General features: G+C 39.6%; 4 protein-coding genes across 8 annotated transcripts; 2 read left to right on the top strand and 2 right to left on the bottom strand.

The window, feature by feature from the left end:
• The first annotated feature begins 1,334 nt into the window (after nucleotides 1-1,334).
• Nucleotides 1,335-9,057, top strand: slc25a33 (solute carrier family 25 member 33). Its single transcript, XM_083675036.1, has 7 exons — nucleotides 1,335-1,489; nucleotides 4,084-4,263; nucleotides 5,817-5,894; nucleotides 6,643-6,743; nucleotides 7,004-7,070; nucleotides 7,664-7,944; nucleotides 8,159-9,057. The coding sequence occupies exons 1-7, from the start codon at nucleotides 1,449-1,451 to the stop codon at nucleotides 8,359-8,361; spliced, it is 951 nt and encodes a 316-aa protein (XP_083531162.1). The 5' UTR covers nucleotides 1,335-1,448; the 3' UTR covers nucleotides 8,362-9,057.
• A 404-nt stretch (nucleotides 9,058-9,461) lies between these two features.
• Nucleotides 9,462-13,695, bottom strand: LOC310808245 (uncharacterized protein). 2 transcript variants are annotated; one of them, XM_083675038.1, is made up of 14 exons: nucleotides 13,606-13,695; nucleotides 12,916-12,978; nucleotides 12,556-12,624; nucleotides 12,371-12,451; nucleotides 12,113-12,190; nucleotides 11,767-11,811; nucleotides 11,575-11,646; nucleotides 10,779-10,856; nucleotides 10,560-10,646; nucleotides 10,372-10,410; nucleotides 10,194-10,268; nucleotides 10,058-10,090; nucleotides 9,872-9,934; nucleotides 9,462-9,767 (listed from the first exon to the last, which is right to left on the bottom strand). In XM_083675038.1, exons 2-13 carry the CDS (start codon nucleotides 12,956-12,958, stop codon nucleotides 9,882-9,884), a joined length of 753 nt encoding a protein of 250 aa, XP_083531164.1. In that variant the 5' UTR covers nucleotides 12,959-12,978; nucleotides 13,606-13,695; the 3' UTR covers nucleotides 9,462-9,767; nucleotides 9,872-9,881. The 2 variants fall into 2 exon arrangements, with proteins under 2 accessions (XP_083531164.1, XP_083531163.1); XM_083675037.1 differs by having other exon boundaries at nucleotides 9,462-9,750.
• LOC310808242 (uncharacterized protein) lies at nucleotides 13,083-18,621 on the top strand. Of its 4 annotated transcripts, XM_083675032.1 has the most exons (9): nucleotides 13,083-13,099; nucleotides 14,465-14,586; nucleotides 14,836-14,874; nucleotides 14,969-15,289; nucleotides 16,165-16,473; nucleotides 16,679-16,993; nucleotides 17,267-17,416; nucleotides 17,526-17,589; nucleotides 17,730-18,621. In XM_083675032.1, exons 2-8 carry the CDS (start codon nucleotides 14,553-14,555, stop codon nucleotides 17,561-17,563), a joined length of 1,206 nt encoding a protein of 401 aa, XP_083531158.1. In that variant the 5' UTR covers nucleotides 13,083-13,099; nucleotides 14,465-14,552; the 3' UTR covers nucleotides 17,564-17,589; nucleotides 17,730-18,621. The 4 variants fall into 4 exon arrangements, with proteins under 4 accessions (XP_083531158.1, XP_083531159.1, XP_083531160.1 ...); XM_083675033.1 differs by lacking the exon at nucleotides 13,083-13,099 and having other exon boundaries at nucleotides 13,978-14,586; nucleotides 17,526-17,594; XM_083675034.1 differs by lacking the exon at nucleotides 13,083-13,099 and having other exon boundaries at nucleotides 13,980-14,586; nucleotides 14,972-15,289.
• A 188-nt stretch (nucleotides 18,622-18,809) lies between these two features.
• LOC310808246 (emerin) lies at nucleotides 18,810-21,166 on the bottom strand. Its single transcript, XM_083675039.1, has 7 exons — nucleotides 21,010-21,166; nucleotides 20,660-20,758; nucleotides 20,543-20,577; nucleotides 20,403-20,428; nucleotides 20,019-20,072; nucleotides 19,850-19,903; nucleotides 18,810-19,765 (listed from the first exon to the last, which is right to left on the bottom strand). Exons 1-7 carry the CDS (start codon nucleotides 21,089-21,091, stop codon nucleotides 19,543-19,545), a joined length of 573 nt encoding a protein of 190 aa, XP_083531165.1. The 5' UTR covers nucleotides 21,092-21,166; the 3' UTR covers nucleotides 18,810-19,542.
• Between the last annotated feature and the right edge of the window lie 347 nt (nucleotides 21,167-21,513).

Here is a 21,513-nt window from a genome sequence, read left to right as displayed (position 1 = left end):
TGATAGTAGTTCATTGGTGTTTTTGGTGTGATGTTTTGTATGAATGGGGCCCTATGGTGATCCAAACTAAATATGGCTATTATAAATACTTCACTCAGTATAGGAACTAATTATCCAAAAACTCTAATTTGTGTTTTGAGTATACTATCCCTTTAAAAGATTGAATATAATAGAGGGTGTGTAAAACACTGAATGGATCATCAAAATTAGTTTCAACCACTGTCACATGGATAAGTCAAGTCAAAGTGTGTTGCTGCTGCTTTTGAATGTCTGTGATTGTGATACAGAGGTAAAACTCAAGATGATGTGGGAATTTTCCCCAATAAAACAAACAAAACAACCTGCCATTGTTTTTCTCATAGGTGAATAATTATTAGCTTATAATGAGGAACTATCTTAGGTGGAGTGTTTTGACACTGAGCAGCACTTCAGACCTGCTGGCAAAACAACCAAGGTGATGTAAACTTAGATATACCCCCTCCCCCTACTCAACCAGCCCCCATAATCACCCAGTAACATGCCACTTTCAGATACACCTCCATCTCCTATTGGCTGCTCTACACATAGCAACAAGTCGTGTGTGTATTGACTTGCCAAGATGCCACAGTGAATGGTCATGGTTTCATATTTACCCCATAATTAAACCTAAACACTGTGTTTTGTTTTAGCCTGTTTGTGAGAGAATGCGCTCATGGATGATTGAAATACAAGAAACAAGGGTTTCTGTGCTCACACATTAGTGAAGGTGCTGTCTCAATGGCTGAAGCAGGAGTGGATTTAAAAAGGTGCCAAACAGGCATAAACAATGGGTCACACAAACCAGCTACCAGCCGATCCCTAACCTATTGCCTTATAATTGAGCAAAATCCCTTAATAGAGTTGGATTTTGAATTGGACACGTTGCCACACAGTGAACAAATGTGGATATCTCTATTAATTTAGAATGAGCCCTGAATCCACTGAATCACCTCTCCTTTATCGGTAAAAAAAAACAAAAAAACAAAAAAACACTGGGTAGACTGCGGGTAAATGTAAAATACATACCGACCATGAAATTACTTTGACCTGTTCAGTTTCTTCATATAAAGAAAGACGAGAGGACTTGGTGCACCACTGAGTACGTTATGTGTATATTTATCTTTTTACTTTTTTGTTGTAGTAAATCATTATATCTCTTTTGTCACCTATGTTATTTTGGTCTTACAATTAATGAATAATTGCTGAGGTACACTTTCAACGTCATGGCCAACACCCCCTACCAGCCCCCATCAGCCCATCGTGACGCAAATTCATGGTAGCTCTTCAGATTCTGCGCAGAGTTGGAAGCGATCAGAGAAAGCCGGGTGGAGGACAGTAGTCATCAAGAACAAGCTAAAGCGTACCTCTTCTTACTTTTACCAAGATAACATTTAAAAGAAGGAAAGGAAGAGTATGGTAAAAGTTTAAAAATGGCGCAGAAAGATACACTATTACATCTCTTCGCAGGCGGGTAAGTGTCTTTTTACAAGGACGAAATTCCTTTCCGACCATTTTACATGACTAGCTAGCTTACTCAGTTCCTGTTCTGTTGTCACTAGCTACACATATTTAGCTCGCTAACGAAGCGAGTTACAAATGTCTAGCACTGTCTTACTTCATATATTGCTCTACCACACATTATGTCGATGGCATAATTCTAGTCTAATTATTCTAAGCAGCCCGGGTCAAAGCTAGATATGTTTCGCTATATCTAGCTTGCTGCTGCATGATGTGGTGAGGAGGTAACTAGCTAACTAGTGGTAGCTTTTTGAGAAAATATTGGCTTGCAACTTCAATCAACATATTTAAATTAGTTTACTTATGTCAGCTGGCCAAATGTTGTCATGGTCATTACTATCCAGTAAAAAAAATAAACACATCGGATATTAGCCGGCACACACTGACTGACTCACTGAAGCATGGTTAGCGTTAGCAAGCAAGCTATGTAGCTAGTACGTAAGCTAAACAACATGGAATGAGTGAATCCTGGCCATTTGTGTTTTTTTAATGAAACAAGTATTACGCTCTGATGTTATTTCAATACTAGTGAAGAGGAACCAAGGATGAGGAATGATTTCATAAAGCTTTTCAAGCTAGCTCATTTGTCAATGAAGTGGCGCAGTCTATTCTGACCTTAAGATGTGTCCTCTTGGTGTTACATAATACCCTCCGGAGACCCGGCCTCTGCCCTCATCCGTGCGATCAAGCATAGCAAAAATGGCAAGCTGTGTTGTGTTATTCGCCTGGAATAGAGGCATGAATTAATGTATAGGTCTATATTATATCATAATTTGTTAGGTGAGAGTTGATATTGACACATTGATGTAGGTTGGTATAGAGGGTGCATACATGTAATTTTGTTATGTTATGATACAATACATGATGAATAATGGGTCAGTTTGCTGCGTAGTTAGACGCTTGGCAATGTGTTGGGGAAGGCTACATTGATGTCACCCAAGCCAAGGTCATCCTTGGACTTTGTGTATTTAAAATGCAGGATACCATATAGCAAGAGATGCTACAGGATTTGTGTATATTTTTAGCCGCTAGTTCTAAAATTAGCTCTTACGAGCCGAACGCGGGTCCCGAAATGTTACCTGATTGGACAGAGAGGGGCAGGCCCCCTAACTTTCTTTTATCTATATCATAATAGTAGTCTATAACAACATCATTCAGTGACAGTGTCTTCCAATGTCAGGGGCATTACTGGAGAATCTAGGTTCTGCAAGTTCTGGTCACTTTGTATATGGCTTAGATCAGCAGATTGTAGTGAAAACTATAGCCTGCATTGATATCCATATCAACACTTTTTCTTAATTGCTGAGATCTTAAAGCATGAGTTGGGGATTTAATGTTGTACTGATTTCATGGCCATTAAAGTTAACTTTGGGAACACCAGAGTCATGACATCTCATGTTTGTTGCCAATATTATGTTCAGCACATTTGCATGCCTAGATAGATGATCCCAGAGGGGAAATTAAGGTGTTACAGCAGCTCACATCACAAACAACAACAAAATAAAGTGCCAATAGAATAATACAATACAATAGACATTTGAAACATTATATACAGTAAGAACAGTCCAGTATGATTTAACATCCCCCAGCCTGACTCTGATTACCCCGATCGAGCCAGCTGGAGGAGGAGGAGTTGTACAGTCTTGTTGCGGCAGGCAGAAAAGATCTCTATAGTGCTCCTTAGTGCAACGTGGTTGTAATAGTCTGTTGCTAAAGGAGCTGCTCTGCTCTGCCACAGTGTCATGTAGGGGATGGGTGGGATTGTCCATGATGACCAGGAGTTTGGTCCTCATCATCCTATTGGCCACCTCCTCCACAGTGTCCAGGGTGACACTGAAGACATTACCAGCTGAACCAACCAGATAGGCTTGTGGAACTTTGTAGCTTAACCATAATTCAGCCCTGGTATATTTTTAATTGGTGTGTGTATAAACAATTAGGAGTTGCTTCACATGACATTTAATGTTATAATTGAGTAAATGGAAGGTGTTGGAAGTCATTGCATTTGAAATGCCCTTCAGACATACAGTAGGGAAGCTTAGGTTAATCTGTTCTCTCTCTACTAAGCTTGTCTTCAACACTGTTGCACTCTAGTGTGACTTTAAGGGTTTGTGGACACAATTAACTAAATGAATGGTATAGCCTATATTTGCAAACCATTTAAAGGCTTTAACAGCTCTGGATCTAATTTCACGTCCTTGTTCCTTGCAGCTTATAATAGGTCCCATTAGTGTGTCTGGGCCCACTGACCTTTAGTGCTATGTGCGCTGTGTAAATTTTAAGCATTTTCATGACGTACCACCTCTTGCCATAAAAGTATTTCATAGCACACGGACCACAGCTGTTGTATATATTAATGGATAAAGAAATTCCTTGAAAGTAGCCAAGTCTAATACTAGGAAAACACCAAGTGGACCAGATTGTTTTCCGCATGCAGCATTCCTCAACTTCATCTGTAATGACACTCCAAATTGTACAAATACTGTTTATTGTTTCCCTGACGGAAATCACTGTGAGACATTTGTTTGTTTCCTCTCATTTGTTCAGATGTAGTGGTACAGTTGGAGCCATCATGACCTGCCCCCTGGAGGTGCTGAAGACTCGGTTGCAGTCTTCAGGCCTCACACTCAGGCCTGTGTTCCAGGTCCAGCTGGGCACCCTGAGCGGCAGCGCGGGTGCCTTTAGACCAGGGACGGTCACACCTCCGGGCCTGCTGCAGGTATTACGGTAAGATCCTCCCTCTCTTCTTGTTATTGTGTTGGACCACACCGGACAACTTTGCCACTTGACGGAACAACATAAAACATAACAACTGAACTAGCACTAGCTCACTGCTGGCTAGACGCTAATGGATGTGATGATTGCATCCCTGAGAATGAAGCCTCAGGGATGTGGTTGTGTTAGGGTGCGCCAGGTGTTGTGACAGCACAACAGGATGACTGATATAACATAATTGTTGTTGCGTAAAATGTCCAATGGTTTCACTATTTTGTCTGGAGAGGTGCTTTTGTGAGCGTGCTCTGCCTAAACCACTTATTTGAATGCTGCTAATCCCGTTTTACATAAAAGAGAGGAGATTAAATGTAAGAGTATCCTCTTCTGATCTAATGCTCTTTGCTAGCGTTGGGGAATCCGCAAGTGAGCGTGCAATGTGTTTTACTACCAGCTAGAGTGCAGGACGGTTATGTAAGGGCTGATGCCACCTGTGGAAATGTTGCTCTTCCATGCCTGTTTTGGACAGGCTAACCACAGCACCTTGGTGTGCCAAGAGGAACTCGAGGAGGAACCTGTGCAGTATGCCCACGCTGCTGTGGTCTCATGTTACGCACGTCACAGGCTGGAGCACTGACTGAACCGGTCAGGACAGGAGTCAGTTGAATGTTTCACGCAAACCTGTTTCTCTGCAGTTTCAGTTTAACTTTCAACATTCTTTTAGACTGACTTTTATGAATTTTGCATGCACACCACTTACAGTTTAGAAGTTCTAAATAAATCCTGGCTGCAACCATTTTTACCATTTAGCCAAAAATGGTTTTGTTTCCATGTTGATATGTTTCCCTGTCAGGACCCCTGTCCTTTCTCATCCATTGGAAGAGTTATGGCCTCCTTATTGTGGGTCTGTAGTGACATTGAAAGTCAATAGAAAATCAACTCTATTTAAATACTCTGCCACTTACTTAATGAAATTCAGATATATCTTAGGCTACTTTGAAATAGACCTGGATGATGTTTCTACTACAGGAGGGTTCAAGGGTGTTTCTTGCTCCAAGTTGATTGTTTGAGAAGAGGTGCTAACACAGAGAGAAAAACAAGAAGTACGAACACGGAGAGAAAAACAAGAGGTGCGAACACTGCCCTCTGAAACAGGTGTGCCTTACAGAGCTGTACTTATATATTAGCTATCCACTGCCCCCACCCCCAACCTGACCCCAGGCTTGTTTATCTGACTGCTAGTGGAATAAAGGTTGTCCTATGGTTTGGTTATTGTAGCAGTGTGTGTGACAAAGTCCCATGTGTGAGGAGTCAACCCCCCCAAAGGAGACTGGGTGTGCTCTCTGTGCTGTGTAAAAGTACAACACACAGTTGAGTTCTGTACAAAACAAACTCTTGCAATGCTTGCTGTGGCTCTACGGGAGTGCCTAAAGCATCATTTGCAATTAAACAACAAGCTTGGCCCTGTTGTTGAATACAGGACTTGTGTTAAAAAAAAAAAAAAAAAAAAAAAAAAAGGTCTAATATACTGTATTCTTCTAAATTCATCTTTCTCTCTTCAATTCCAGGTCAATTCTAGAAAAAGAAGGACCAAGATCTCTCTTCCGGGGACTGGGGCCGAATCTTGTCGGGGTGGCCCCCTCAAGGTAACTTTAATTTAGCCTAAACTACATTTGAAATGAGTGGTTTCAGTGGGAGAAATGTTTGGGTGTGTGCTCACTTTCTGTTTTGTCGAAAGTTATGATTACTGCAATGACGAGGGCATATGTTAGACTTTAACCTTGCTTTTTCCCTGTAAGCATTAACAAAGGGTCAATGTTTAACTCATTTCTAGTTCTCCTCATCGACAGAAATCTTATTCAAAGCCAGACTTGTTTATACTGTACACTGAAAGAGGCCACACACACATATAAAGCCTCTATATAGAGTATCTGGGATAGGCCTATGGATTATGTAGTCTTTGCCCTTGAGAAAAGGCCCAATTAACTATATAAATGGTTTTTTTCCCTCTGTTCTTTTAAATGTGTGTGGGCCTGGCCTATAGTATGTAGTCCTCAGTAAGTGGTTTGGCCTGTGCTGCATTGCCCAGCTTCCAAAAGCCCACATTCAGAATAGCTCCAGGGGCATCTCTAGACCCCGGTGCTTATTCAGCCCATTCTGGTGCTGTGACACAGGCTGTTCCAGAAGCGTAGCAGAGAGAGCAGACAGTGGGGAACAGACTGCTCTGGACACGCTCTGTCAAAGGCTCACAGCAGGAAAACATGTGATGGTTACATAAACACACTCTGCAGTTATAAAACCACACTCGTTTATTGAGGATATGTTATTAATGCAAATGTGAGGGATCCCAAATTGTCTCTTTGATTCTCACCTTTCTATATATTTGCTTTGCAGGGCTATTTATTTTGCTGCCTACTCAAAGTCAAAAGACACGTTCAATGGCGTCTTCATTCCTAATAGTGGAGTTGTGCACATGTCCTCGGCTGGCTTTGCAGGTGAGACCAAGTGTGCAGACGGCATGCAGCGATTTGTTGGCACACAGACACCCTCATCATGAGGAGACACACAGGCTTGGAAATCAACTTCATTTTCTATTCTCTACATAATTAATTATTTTACCTAATTCATATAGATTGGTATATCTGTTAGCCACAATATATGTTGCCCTGTCAGGAATCTAATATTTCCTTTACCTTTCCTTATTGATCTTCACTTTCATGCAGCAGTGTGAAGCTAACCCTTTTTCTTATCTCAGCCTTCGTTACAAACTCCCTAATGAACCCCATCTGGATGGTTAAGACCAGGATGCAGTTGGAGAAAAAGTGTGTACATACTTGCTTCGTTTGGATGTTCTGTATCTTTTTTGTTTATCTAATTAAGAAACCTATAATGCAGATATATTTTGAGAATGTGTTTTTTTATACTAATGTGTGCATGGAGTAAGAGTTTGTCTTTTAAGGGTTAGCTACTTAAAGTAGTCTGAACAGATACTTTGCCACCACATGTAATTTAACCTTTGACAGGGGCCATGTTAGCAACACTGTCCTTGGGTTGCACAGTGCGCATGACTTGGCATGTGATCCTGAGCCCATAAATATCTGTGCTGACGCACCCTGGTGCGTCGAGAGGAAGAGTCTATATTTATTCAGTCAAGTGTACTGGGCAGGACTGTCATGTGAGGTCACAAGGACAGTTATGTCAGTGCAAACCTGTGTACAAAATATCAAAATCTTGTTTCCAGTTGCCTTTCAATACGGTTGTCACCAAAACGGCTTAAATTTGTTTTTAAAATTAATTATTTTTGTTGAAATTGCATCAAAGCATTCTGCCCTCATTATAAAATGACAAGATATGTTTTTAAAACTTGACCTACTGTTGACTTTGCCTGACACATGCCTCTGATCTTCTCCCCCAGGGCACGAGGAGAGAAGAAGATGAATGCGCTGCAGTGTGCTCGCTACGTTTACGGCACTGAGGGGATCCGGGGCTTCTACCGAGGCTTGACGGCGTCCTACGCCGGAATCTCCGAGACCATGATCTGCTTCCTCATCTACGAGACGTTGAAGAAACGCCTGGCTGAGAGTCACTTCACATCGCCAAACAGCGACAGGCAGAAAGGAGCATCAGACTTCCTGGGACTGATGATGGCAGCTGCTTTTGCAAAGGGTTGTGCGTCCTGCATAGCCTACCCACACGGTAAGCACTGGATCAATGTTTAGAAATCAAATATTGTCACCTCAGTGACAATACACACATAAGAGAGCCAATTGCAGACACAATACAGCACCCAAACAATAGGAAGAAATCTTGGTCAGAATATGTCAGCACAATGGGAGATTTTCTGTACCGTGGTTTGTTAAAATACAGTTTTACTCATAATATTAACATTTCTACCTCTCCATCTTTTCAGAGGTAATTCGGACAAGACTGCGAGAAGAGGGCAGCAAATACAAGTATTTCTTTCAAACGGCAAGGTTAGTAGCAGTGGAAGAAGGCTATGCAGCTTTTTACAGAGGACTCATTCCACAGCTAATTAGACAGATCCCCAACACAGCCATCGTCCTCTCCACCTATGAACTTATCGTCCACCTGCTGGGCGAGTCTTCGCAATGAGGACACGTTTGAAAACCTCTCTCGTCGGCCAACCAAAGATGGACGGCACACAATACCCATGGCACATTGGGCAAGAGACAATTGGAATTGCAGCAGGTGAACTTTTTTTAAGGACTGCTATAGAATTTCTTGAGGAATTTGAAGCAGGTTTTACTGTTAAACAAAGACCTAAAACCTATTTTTTATTTTATTGGAAGCATGTTATTGGAAGGTGTTGAACATTACTCTCAAGAATTGTGGTACTTACGACTGGAACTTTTTTCGTTATTATACAAGATAAAAAAAAGGTCATCTGAATAGAAGAGTACTGTTAAGTTAACTAAATTATTCTATGTATTATTTTTATTGTTATTACTGTCATTGTCTGTTCTCTTATTCTTATCAATGGTGAATGTACAAAGATCCATCACTTTGGCAGGTTATTTTATTTTCATGAAGGGAAGAAAAAAGGTAAAGGCATAGAATTGTTCTTTGCGAGCCAACAAACATACAGACCATTATGATAGTTCTGGTTATTCATTCACACAGTGGTGATTTTGAAGTTTGATTGAATAATCGCTGAGTAATTTATCATATTTTCAATGATTAATACAGGTTGATCTGTATATTTTGTTTGTTAAAGGACATAGTCACCGCTTACAATATCATGAACATTAATGCTTATTTGACCAGTGGCTCAATAAAATTGCATCAAATAACTTTGGTTTGATTATTTGAACAGTAACCGGAATACTGCAGTAACACTTCGTGAGAATTGTATACAGGTGTGGGGAAAAAAACTCAGACCTCTCACCTTTTCACACAGTGAACTTCTGGTGCACCAGAGTCATCAGATTACATTTGTGTACAGTTATTTATGCTTTTCTTCACCTCTTGACCTGTGGTGAAATATACATGTATTGGTGCCTATGAAGAGTCCTCTATCTAGGGACGTTGTTTAGCAGATCATCATAACATCAAGTTAAAACTTTTTTTTTTTAATATATATACATACACACATTATTATTATTTTTTATATATATAATCACACATACACATACTATAGTGATTCATGTGGCTTGCAAGCAATAATTAGAGATTACAGGTGTGAAACATGCAGGTGGTTTTGATTTGCATGCAATCCTATGTTTATTTCACACACATATTCTATGATGATGGATTATTAAAACTTCATTTATACAGTAGGCTATACATTCCATACAGTAATGGTCAGTCTTACAGATAAAAGACTAAACTGAGTTTTGAAAATGCATAATAGGAGAAAATAAATTTAATAAAAGCTATTAAAATATAGTCAGAGTTGATGGCTTTAGTATTTCAGTGATTTAGTTTTTTTTATATATCAATCAAGTTTCCACTTAATCAGCTCTCAATGGTCGATTTGTCCTCCTGTAAAAAAAATAAACCTGCAAATGCATAAGTCACTTCAAACCAATAAAGTAATGAATACTGTATGGATCATGGTAATCAGGATAAGTTGTTACAATTTTCTCATAAAAAAGAATGGTACCTCATGTGAGTCAGCATTTAGCTGTGGCTAAAATTGCACTCTGGATTGAGCAGACGAGGAAGTCTTGAAAGAAAAAAAGATAATATTTTACTCAGGTCAACATCTATTTGTGAGCCAAAGGAGAGGTCAAACAAATCTAAATGTATTGTTAATATGTTCTTATCTTGGTTAGTTTTTTTTTTTTACCTTTGTACTGACATTTCCTCAAAGGTGATGAAGCTAGAGAAACCCAGTAAAACATTAGAGATAAACCTCATGTTTTCTGCACAGTAGGAACATCTGCCAGACTCCAACATGTGAGTGTGTTATTGTTCTTACTTACCAAGAACATGATCAAAGAGTTCTTCACACCCAGAGTTCCAATTTTTCAGAGGGTTACTGTTACACATAAGATAACCTACCAAGGAGGGAGACAGGTCGACACAACTTTTTATCAGTACCATTATCACAATCATGACAAAAGTGAATACCATCATCAGAGGGAATGTAATTTAACTTACGATGCATATTTAGTTTCATCTCTTTCTCTGCATTTATTTCTGTTGAGAGAGGAGTATGAGACAGTGTGAATTGGTGTAATAATATATTGCCAATACCTTATCCTCATAATCAAACTGCATCAAATAGGTAGAACCAAAAGGTAGTCATTTCAAGCCTTAATGTCTGAAGACATGATTGTATATCTTACTGAGTTCCTGCATGTAGTTGTCACCTAGATGATCAGTGCAGTTGACCAAGCCTTTCAGGGATTGCACAAGCCAGCAGGACACAAATGCTGAGAAGGGAAAGTGTTTTTAATTTTGTCAGATAGAAGGGTTATACAATAATGCCTTCACATTGCTGGATGATCCCCTTAAAATAGTATGTTTTGAATTTCTCTGACACTTATGGAAATAATCAGTCTGACCTGGATCATCGAAGATCAATGTAGTCATTGAGGTGATGAACGGTTGTGCTTTATCAGTGAGGCTGTCCATTAAACACACTCCAAGAAAAAGCGAGACTGAAATTTACAATCATCTCTGGGCATGATCAATACTAAAACACATACATATTTGTATGCATACTGTGGCAACACATGTACACTCAGGGCTCCAATTTGCTTTGGCAAAAAAGTGCCAAAAATAGAGAAGTCGCCATCTTAACCTTAATATTTCAAATAGACGTGATGAGACATAATCCAATTGATGTTTTGAATACTGCGACTAGTGTTTGCATGACTTTCCTGATTGTTCACAAAATCACAGTTTTTTCAAAAACATTGTTAAATGTTTTTATTGCAAGTTGTTAGGTAAATATTGCTCTGCTTAGCACTCTTTGTTCAAGCAGATTGCGACCCATGAACTGGGATTCAGTCCATTGCAGATGGCAGAGTTTCAGAAGTGTGTTTGATTTGTATGGCAGTGTTTCCTGGATGTAGGAAGTTGACTCTTGATTTAGAAATCTGCATTAGAGTTATGTGTGATGAACAACTTCCCAGCCAGTCCCACCATCAGAGCTGTCCTGTTCATGCCACAGGACTGCTGGTTTCTAAATCAACTCTCAACTACTTCCACCCAAAACATACTGCAGTGCAGATCAAATACATTTTGAAACCGCATTGCCGAAAGCTGCTATCTGCAATGGATTGATCCTGGACCGACCTCTGTCTTACTATTTATAATCATCTTAAAAAAAACTGTTACACCTGAATATTTTGTTACCTGAATGTCTGGATTTGTCTGTTTTAAGCCAGCACTGAAGATAGGAGTCTGTTAATTCAGCCAGAATACGGTCTATCATGACAGAGAAGTGTGTTATTTCAGTTAGTTACACCTACATGTAGTATATTTTCATTCCTTTTCTCTCCTTAAATTGTCTGTTTGTCATCAAAATGAAACTAGTGCAGTACGTACCCATATTTTGTAGGACAACTGAGGCATGTTGAGGATATAGTGCCTCTAGAGGACAAGAGGAATCATTATATTCTCATTGCTAGTTCAACCATTTTCTTGTCTATCCACTTTATTGCATTCGTCTCTCAGTCCAACAATTGTCTTATCTATCCATTGTATTACATTAGTCCCACTATTATCACTGCAAACTTTGTTTTTTACTCTGGTGATGATCTATAAGACTTTTATATTTTGCCATACTATATGTGCCTTATTTGAACAGTTTTATCTTTTTGTGAAGCGCATTGCATTTGTGTACGAAATGTGCTATATAAATAAAATTTGATTAGTTCATTGATTATCTCACCGATTTGGTCCAGGTACTGTTCAAAGAACTGTTCCATACAGTTATTAGTGATTGTCTTACACTTGCGCACAACACAACCTGCAACAATAAAAGAAAGCCTTATTTTCATGCAATGTCAAAACAATGATTCACAACGTAAGACAGCATAGTTCCACAAACCAACCTAGTGAAATGGTGAAATAGGGATACAAAAAGTAAATTCATGCATGTTAAATCCTAAAGCAGGTCTAATAATGACATCATTATGATCAAACTCACCTTTGAGCTTCTCTGTCAGGGCTTCTCCATGTGCATCCATGCAGTTGTTGATGCTCCTGGCACATTGCATATTCAAACATTCTGAAACAAACAGTTTGTACAGGTAGCTGTCATGCACAGTATGAATTCCTCACAAATTGCAAGCATATTCTTCATTTAGTGGACATGCGGTAATAGTTGTTTACCAGCTATGTCAGAATGGATTACTGGAAACTCTATAGTTCTACCATCACCAGGGAACACAGCTGCAGAAGCTGAAAGGGAGAAAGGGAGTGCCTCATGAGTGTCTGTCTCAATAATTAGATGCATTACAGTAATAGTCATCATAATAATGTCATCCACTTTTGAGTGGTAGTAGGGAGATATTACTTATGTAATTAGATAGAATATAATAATGATGTGTTGATGAAGCAACACAATGTTCCAATCAAAACCTCAACTGTATAACTACTATGGCCAAGTCTGATGGGTTGAATGGCATGTGCTAATCATGGGTCTTAAGTGCCTCGTGTTACATTAGCACGATCATATACATCAATGATTACCACAGAGTAGTAGGAGGATAGTTGTCAGCGTCGCTCTCTGCATGATTCCGCCCAAGTTTCAACCTAAAGACATACCTTCATTTCAGTATGGAAATCTGTTTCCATGGGCAACCGAAACCACAAAAAAACGAAACAGAAACCAAAGTTGCGTGACTAAATGTATAACCTTGTCCTATCAGCGCCAGTAAGTACACTTATCTTTTATATGAAATTAAACTAACATATTACTTTTACTTTCAGTAAGGGCTTTTTATATAATATCAGCTCTTCTTACAAATGGAAGTAAAGTCGGCTAATTTGACAATTGCACTGTAGGGCAAAGCAATTCGTCCCTGCACTGAAAATATGTAATTGAGTTAATCTAATAATACATCTTAAAGAGAGGACCGTTAATTCAGATGGCATTTGTGTTTTACAGGGGCATCCTGGACAGCCTTAGCTCTGTAATTACCACTTCAGAATTGATACAATTGCAATTGGCAACAGCTTCAATTTATTTACGCTTGCTTTAATAACCTACACATTTTCATTCAGTCCAGTCGTCAATAACTTCGGCACTAGTCAACGATTGATATACAGTTTAGAGAAAATATTGAGGCATTTAAATAATTAGGGTACATCATATAAAATACAACATTGCTCACAATCAGTATATGTATTATCAATGCTCCCAATAGTGACAATACATACCTGATTCAGTCCCTAAACGTCTGTTAGTGTGGTGTGTTCAAAGGTACAGTGCAAATGACGCTTTTGGTTTCACCTATGACTTTGTCAATGTTTATGCTGTGATTATGTCAGTTAATGTCATTTTATGTCACATCCCCAATAAATTGGTACACTTAACAAAACATTTTGAAGGTAGTTTGTTGTTTGTAGACAACTTGTAATACACAAACATGTATCATGCTGGTAAAAACATCACTTGATTAAACTGCTTTAATATAATAAGAGTTCCCAAGTCAAGTGACGTAAATGCGCCGCGCCGTGCGGACGTGTGTCTCTCGGATAGTTCGAAAACAAAACATCTTTAGTATTGCATTCATCTAATGCCTTGAAGTGATTTGTTTTTCGATTAGAAAGAATACTGTAGTTATATGGTGGCATATACATGGTATACAATGACACCATCCATGCGGACCATCCCACATCAAGTGTTACTCCTTTTAACGTCAGGTTCTTCGTTAGTAGGTAGCTAGCCAGTTTACTGTTAGGTAGCTAACGTTTAGCCACGATCAGTCTGAACGTACTGTAGTTTGTTAGGGAAAGGACGTTACGACGAAGGGAAGCGTTGCTAGTTTGACACATTTTTGTTTGAATGAAATGTCGAGGAGCAGCAACAGACTTGGATATATTCTAGCTAAGCACCACTGACGACGGATCACATGAGCGTACACTGAAGATATTTAATTGACCGCGCGGTTCGCTGGGGTAATAGCGAGTACACGGATAGTAATGTTATTGTGGTAACTTGCTTGTTACTAAACTAGCCATAGTGGTATCATGGAATCACCACATTGTCCTCGCCATCATAGCTAGTGTGTTTCAGCCTCAGGAGTGATCAGCTCCCTTGAAAACCGCATTGAGGTAACGTCTGCCACCGTCTCGTCTTGCGGTCAAATGGAACGTTGACAAAGATGCTGAAGACTCTCCTTGTCCTTTCAACGTTAGGTCAGTGTGAATGGTTTTGCTCTGTCAGTAGAACACGGTGTGATTTGTTAAATCTAGAGCTAAACATTTGAATGAATTTTTGTTATGAGCACTGACATGGAGACATAACCTTGAGTCATGGGTAACTAAATCTTTGTTGTATTACCAATGGCTTCTTAACAATATTTCAAGATTACAGATTATTTTTTCACCCTCATAATCATGTTGCTACATATTACTGCTCTGATTTATTTTTGCTGTCCACCACAGGCTATGTTTTTGTTTTTAGGGATGGAGTTGATGCAAATGGTGAGTTATTCAGAATACTGTATACTTAACAAAATCATTAGTGAACACTGTGTCTACAAAACTTGTAAGATTTATGAAATTCTTCTTTTCTTAGCAGATGATGGTGTGCCCATCCGACTAGTCAATGGTGACGATGAGTGTTCGGGGAGAGTTGAGATACTTCATAAAAACCAGTGGGGGACGGTGTGTGACCATGGCTGGGACATGAGGGAAGCTAACGTTGTGTGCCAGGAGGTAGGCTGTGGGTTGGCTGAGTTTGCCCATCACGGTGCAGCATTCGGTCCAGGCAGTGGGGAGATTTGGCTGCGACATGTTCAGTGCTCAGGGGAAGAGCAGAGCCTGAGTCGCTGTTCTAGTATCCGCCACAGTGATCCCACCTGCTTTCATGAGAACGATGCAGGAGTTAAATGCTCAGGTGAGAGGCCCGGGAGGTTCTGTTCCCATCTACTGTAGCATTGTGTTGTTTTTTGATGGAAAAAGAAAAGGACATGGTTTTAGATTTGAATTGATTTGTCTTAGTCACCATACACAACAAACAGCACACATTTAAAAGAGAGCCAGACGTCTTGTCCTGCCTTACCGCTGCCCATATCTGCACCTGCCCAAAATAAATACACAATCATCACATGTTCAAGAGACCAACAGCCCGGGGGACAAAGGACTTTTAGTTTTACTGTACCAGACAGTCATGTTGAAGGTTATGATGCTCTCCACCAAGCTTTTGTAGATCCTCTCCAGAGTGTCTTGGCTGACATCAAACCATTTAAACTTTCTTATTAAAACAGGTGCTGACTTGTCTTTTTAAAAATACACTCTATATTGTCTTTGCAGCTTTAATTCTCATCCATGTGTTCCTAGATACTTACAACATTCTACAACCTCAACAGTTTGATAATTGAGAGAGAGAGAGAGTGGCAGAGGCATTGTTCTTTGGCCTTATCTACATTCATATAAAGGGCACTTGCTTCACACCACGTTTGGACATAGTCCCAACAAAGCCATATCATCAGCATATTTAAATAGATTTACAGTAGGTCCCTGGACACTCATCTTGTTGGTATAAATGGAAAACAACAAAGGTGACAACACAGCCCTGTAACGCAAGTTTAATCAACTTTATTGATCCCAGAGGTTGGGTTTACATCAAAAACAGTGCATACACATACATCAAAACAAATAATCAATGGTGTGATTGTATGTTGCCTTTTTTTTAACAAGCGCTACATTGCGGTGTTTGTGAGATTGTGTGCATAATGTGTACGACTCATTTGTGTAACATGTTTCTGGCAGGTCCACTTTCGACACCTACCCTCTCCCTGTTGTCCCCGCACACTGTGTTCTCGGCTGGGGAGGCCGTTCGTTTCGGTTGCACTGTTTTACTGGGGCATCGTCTCAACGACTTCCATCTGTACAAATGGGGTGTTGCCACTCCGCTAGTGACTCAGAGGGTAGATTCCAGTCAGACCAGAGTGGAGCTGACTCTGTCTGATGTGGAGACATTCCACCAGGGCAGCTATAGCTGTCTGTACAGGATCAAGGGGAGCACACCCTCCCAGCTGCTCAGCTCCCCTCACAGCAACTCTATCAACATCACTGTGGGTGAGTCTTGCATCCATCCTACTCATCATCCACTGCACTGTGGGTTCTAATCAAACCAATGTTTCATCCACTAGTAATGATTGCAGTAAAGGATGGAACATGAGCTCATGCTGATGTTTAATCACCTTGGTATTGAAACGTTTGATTGATCTTGTCACTTGATTCAAATTGAGTCCTCTGGTCTTCCCTCTCACTGTCATCTCAGTGGAGCTTCACACGCCTCAGCACTGGTACAACACCTCCATCGAGGCCCCGGCAGGGTCGGTGATCAAGGGCCACAGCTTTAACATCACCTGCTCCACACAGCAGCAGTACCCAGGTGGCTCCTTCCAGCTGCGCCTCATCCGCTCCAATGGCACGGTGCGCCAGTCCCTGCCCGCCCTCACTCCCTCCGTCACCTTCACCTTTACCAACGCCCAGACCTCCAACGATGGCTACTACTACTGCCTGTACCGGGTGCAGCTTGGCGGACGCACCTTCATCTCACGGGAGAGCCAAGCCCTGCCTATTTCCATCAGAGGTTAGGGCGAGCGGAGTCATAGCCATCACAAACCTCTGGCCTGCTCCTAGAGAGGTGTCATAAAACTTGTTCACGAACATGACTGTTATTGTACACAACAGTTAACTGTTAACGGATATTGCACAGTGCTTGACAGAGCTGTATACTTAAACAGTTGGTCAAGAAAGACATTGAATTAATGAACAGGTGGAAAACGCTTTTGTTAATAATGAAAATAAATCCTCCTTGTTTATTATTGGCTGTGATGACTGTCCATCTGTGTTGTGTCCTCAGACCCGGACCCACTGTTAAGTCCTATGGTGATCAGCTGGTTGGTGTCTGCTTTGACCTTCGTTGTGGCCCTCGTGATCATCATTATCATCACTAGAGTGCTATGCAAGAAGGAAAAGAAACCCTCTGAGCTGGAGAGAGAGACCAGAACTTGTGAGTGCTTGTATTAACTCCCATTTTACTCCACTCTGAGATTATCACTGCCAAGTTATTTTCGAAGAATAGTTTGTCTACATTCTTATATGTATGATTTAACCCACAGGTGTGGACAACACATATGTTGCCTTATCAATAAAATGATGGGGAGACATCAGTGACACCCAATGGTATGGTATGTCCAGAAACTACAAATACTCATTCCTCTAATAAATATATTGTTTACCAGTACATGTGACCTTACATCTCAACCGTGCTCAACTAGTTTTAGTGTTTCAGTGTTGCAATTCAAGTGTCTTGTGTGTTTCAGCTTTAAAGTGTGGAGTTGTGTTTGTGAGAAGACCATCAGGAGCCCTCACAGTGGATGTTTCTCAATCCCTCTGGGACTTGTCAGAACAAAGAGAGAGATGAAACTAAGTACCAAAGCACCACATGCCTCTCTCCCTCATCATGCAACTAGTAACAAACAATTAGAAATACTTAATTTGAAAAAGAGAAGAGCACTTATACATAGGATCATTTAAGGGCAGTCTATGATATAAGGCAAACTGTAAACACTAATATCAACCAACTATAATACATTGGCCTTTTTGTACCAGTACCTCAGGTAAGCATCAGCTAACTGACAGGACTGGACATGATATTGAGCACTGTAATATAACACTAATGTAAAGTGTTAAATTATGTTTATATGAGATTCATTGTCAGTGAAAACCATTTAATGATTTTTTTTTTTGCGACAATGGGGGATTCAGTTGGACTGAAGATTCACTCAGGCTTGGCAACTCCACCCAGATCTATGGAGTGTCATACTGGTATTGGAAAAGCTTGACTGTGAAATGTATTATTCAGGTCTAAGTTATATACACTAGGATGTTTTTTTTTTGTATTTATTACAACACTGTTGTAATACTGTAATGAGGCTCCCTTACATTAGGCTCCATGTATTCTTGCATCCAGATTATCTAACCCTGGAAAATTAGAGAAATGTTTAGTTTTTAAGTGCCCTTGCTGTAATTTGGATGTCTACTGTATTTGGAGATCCAAAATATGACCTCTTTGTGTTGGGAGCCTCAGGGTGGGAAGGGTTTTTGTATATCACAGAGTTAAGAATTATTACTGTCAAATGCACAGATATTGCTGTAATGAACATTCAGTATATGTAGCTCAGAACAAATTACTAATAAAAAAGAAAACCTCTACATGTTCTGCTAACACATCAAGATTTTTCCTTATAGTGTAGTACAAATAGTTTGAGAATAGAGCTGTTAATACTAATTCTTCTGATTGACTGTATCCATATTCAATAAGTTAGAAATGGTTTTTGAATCTTGGTGCACAGCCCACAATTTTTAATACAAAACATTTATTTTTTAAAGTCGGATGGAATGACAAAAGATTGAATACAAAATGTGATTTTCTCTGGTTAAACAGGTATGCTGGAAAATCATAAGAAGTTTCTTACTAGTGTGAATAATAATACTGCATGATTAGAACATAGTAAGAAGCCGTGGTATTCAGTGGAGATTTCAGGATTAACATCGGTATTACCCAAACCAGTTTCCCAACAACTGAAGCATACCGTATTATAGATTACACACCATATATCTAAACAATAAAATCAAATATATTTTGTTTTTATAAATATGTCTGAAATAATTAATAGGTCCATTTGAAGACCAAACAGAATGCTAAGGCACTTTAATTACAACTATGCCCCAAGTTGTTTCCATACCTGTGCTTTGAATTATAGGTCAAATAAGGTCCCCAAGCAGTGATTACAAATGAACACAGTTTGATTTATGATCTTTGGACAACTCACTGACAGCGTGCATTCATGCAAATGATAAAGATAATTACCCATAATAGAACTGCCTGTTACGTCGGTGATGTTAATGAATGATAACAAGCGTTACATGTAGTAAAAACTATGAGTTTGGAGGGAATTTTATGTATTGCTTTCGCTGGGAGTGAAGTATGGCAAACCCAGCACTTCTCTTAAACATAATACATCATAAAAATGTCTTACATGTCAACATTTAAAAATAATAAAATAATGGCATGAGCCAAAATACATTAATAAAATACACTATTACAATGTCAATGACTGAATAAAAATAAGATCATTGCAGTCTTTTAAAAGGATTACTCTCTGTTGACTCCATGTTGGTGAATACAACGTATAGAAACCCAGCCACAACCAGGAATACGAGAAACTGAACCCAAAGTGGAATCATTCTTGTAGAGCTCGTTTCTTCCTTTAGACCGTCTCCACCAGATTTCATGGGCATTGGTGTTGAGTGAGACACATTGCTGTAAGATGCCTGTGTGTTGTAGACGTAAGGCCTGGAGAAAGGGAGTGACATTAGTTAGAAACATTACAACACTGTTGAACACAAATGCAACATGAAAAGTTCTAAACAGACTCACTCATCAACAAAATCTCTTCCGCTGTATTCGGGCTTCGACCTTGAATAGGGTCTCCTGCAAACGGAGAAAACAATCCCTATCAGTTCATTTTATGATTCTCACCAAGTGACCAGCATTACCTCACTAAGCAACAATTTATGCACTATGAAATTGTTCTATGTGAACTTACTCATCAACAAAATCCCTCTCGGTGTACTCTGGTCTTGATCTCATGTACGGTTTCCTGCAAGGTGAGAGAGAAATAACATTTAAATTAATTCATTTTACAACACTTTACATTAGGTTGCCTCTATACCTGCGTAGTAACAACATTGTTTTAACATGTTACATACCGTAGTCATTACATAACTACATGGCAGATGGAGTAGAGTAAAAAAAAAATCCAAAGTAAACAAATGGAATAAGGAACTTCAATGTACTATGTTAATAAAATGTTATAACTAATGTAATAATAGTTACTACACAGGTATAGGGGCAACTTAATGTAAAGTGTGCATGACCCAATCCAACAAATCCTGGGACAAAGTTGTGTTTCAAGAAGAGAAAAACGTACCCATCCCCAGAAGCCTCATTTCTCAACTGAAAATGGGAGGGGGAAAAAAGGAACATTGAACATAACACAGTCATTTAATTATCCTTCCATACTGTAAATGACAGATATTCACGAAATAACCCAAAGGTAGGCTTACTTACTGGTGTCCGATGGGTAACATAGGTGACTTCTTCCTCTGAAAAGAAAGACAAATAATGTGAAACCTCATAATTTCCTTGTCTTTTATTAATGCTGTTTTCAAGTGATCATTTACTTACGCTCTTCTCTGTAGTACGTTTTATCAGAGGACGGTTTCACGTGTTTGTCTTTCGCCATGGCCTCTCTCAACTTCTTCTCATACAAACTTCTTGTAGAGTCTGCAAGGTTTTAAAAAGCAGATTAAAAATACACTTGCTGATGCTAACTAAATAACCCAATGCAATAATAATGCAATACTATTTTTGAAAATCACATTTGAGACTCATGATCTTTGTGTACGTATAGCCAACATTTCTTTCTTTACAGTAGGCTAGTAGGCTAGGCCTACTATGATAGGTGTACGTTGCCATGTTCAAAAATCAATGACAAAAAAAAATCAATGTTTGAATTTAGCTAGCTAACCACTTACCGACCACAGGCCCATGCTTAATTCCATATTCATCCAGCAGCTCGCTAATTTCTTGGGCAGATTTATTACTCAGTGTCGACATGCTGTCGGCGAATTATCTCTGAAGTAATTTCACTTCAAAATAAATGTCTACAGTTAAAGTAATATCACAGAGTATCATTTACAAAAGACAACAACACAGGCGCCGCCTACTAAAAAGTGCTTCCGCTTCCTTTCTGTGACTTTCAGTCCTCTCATGACAGCGCCCTCCACGGTCCTAATATAGACGCTTTTAGCTGACGCTTTTATCCAAAGCGACTTACATTGCAGTGAGTGCACTATGTATACATTGTATGCACTATGTATACACTGTGAGTACATTTCAGTATATATGGTCCCATCGGGAATCAAACCCACAACCTGAGCGTTGTTAGCGCCATGCTCTACCGACTGAGCCACAGAGGACCACAATGTCCTAATGTTGCATCTCGAGGAATGAACTTTCTCCAGCACCATTACTGTCAA

The sequence above is a fragment of the Argentina silus genome (genome assembly GCF_951799395.1).
Source record: "Argentina silus genome assembly, chromosome: 8".
Taxonomy (NCBI): domain Eukaryota; kingdom Metazoa; phylum Chordata; class Actinopteri; order Argentiniformes; family Argentinidae; genus Argentina; species Argentina silus.
This window is presented reverse-complemented; position numbering and strand designations above follow the sequence as displayed.

Excerpts from the sequence above, each read along its gene's own strand:
- slc25a33 (XM_083675036.1), top strand. The coding sequence starts at position 1,449 with ATGGCGCAGAAAGATACACTATTACATCTCTTCGCAGGCGG. Across the intron at positions 5,895-6,642 it reads GTCGGGGTGGCCCCCTCAAG|GGCTATTTATTTTGCTGCCT; the intron begins GTAACTTTAATT and ends TTTGCTTTGCAG. Across the intron at positions 7,945-8,158 it reads CTGCATAGCCTACCCACACG|AGGTAATTCGGACAAGACTG; the intron begins GTAAGCACTGGA and ends CCATCTTTTCAG.
- LOC310808245 (XM_083675038.1), bottom strand. The coding sequence starts at position 12,958 with ATGCAGAGAGCGACGCTGACAACTATCCTCCTACTACTCTGTG. Across the intron at positions 12,625-12,915 it reads TATCCTCCTACTACTCTGTG|CTTCTGCAGCTGTGTTCCCT; the intron begins GTAATCATTGAT and ends TCTCCCTTTCAG. Across the intron at positions 12,191-12,370 it reads CCTGACAGAGAAGCTCAAAG|GTTGTGTTGTGCGCAAGTGT; the intron begins GTGAGTTTGATC and ends TTATTGTTGCAG.
- LOC310808242 (XM_083675032.1), top strand. The coding sequence starts at position 14,553 with ATGCTGAAGACTCTCCTTGTCCTTTCAACGTTAG. Across the intron at positions 15,290-16,164 it reads TGCAGGAGTTAAATGCTCAG|GTCCACTTTCGACACCTACC; the intron begins GTGAGAGGCCCG and ends TGTTTCTGGCAG. Across the intron at positions 17,417-17,525 it reads GGAGAGAGAGACCAGAACTT|GTGTGGACAACACATATGTT; the intron begins GTGAGTGCTTGT and ends TTTAACCCACAG.
- LOC310808246 (XM_083675039.1), bottom strand. The coding sequence starts at position 21,091 with ATGTCGACACTGAGTAATAAATCTGCCCAAGAAATTAGCGAGCTGCTG. Across the intron at positions 20,429-20,542 it reads ATGTTACCCATCGGACACCA|TTGAGAAATGAGGCTTCTGG; the intron begins GTAAGTAAGCCT and ends TCCCATTTTCAG. Across the intron at positions 19,904-20,018 it reads GAGAGGGATTTTGTTGATGA|GAGACCCTATTCAAGGTCGA; the intron begins GTAAGTTCACAT and ends CTCCGTTTGCAG.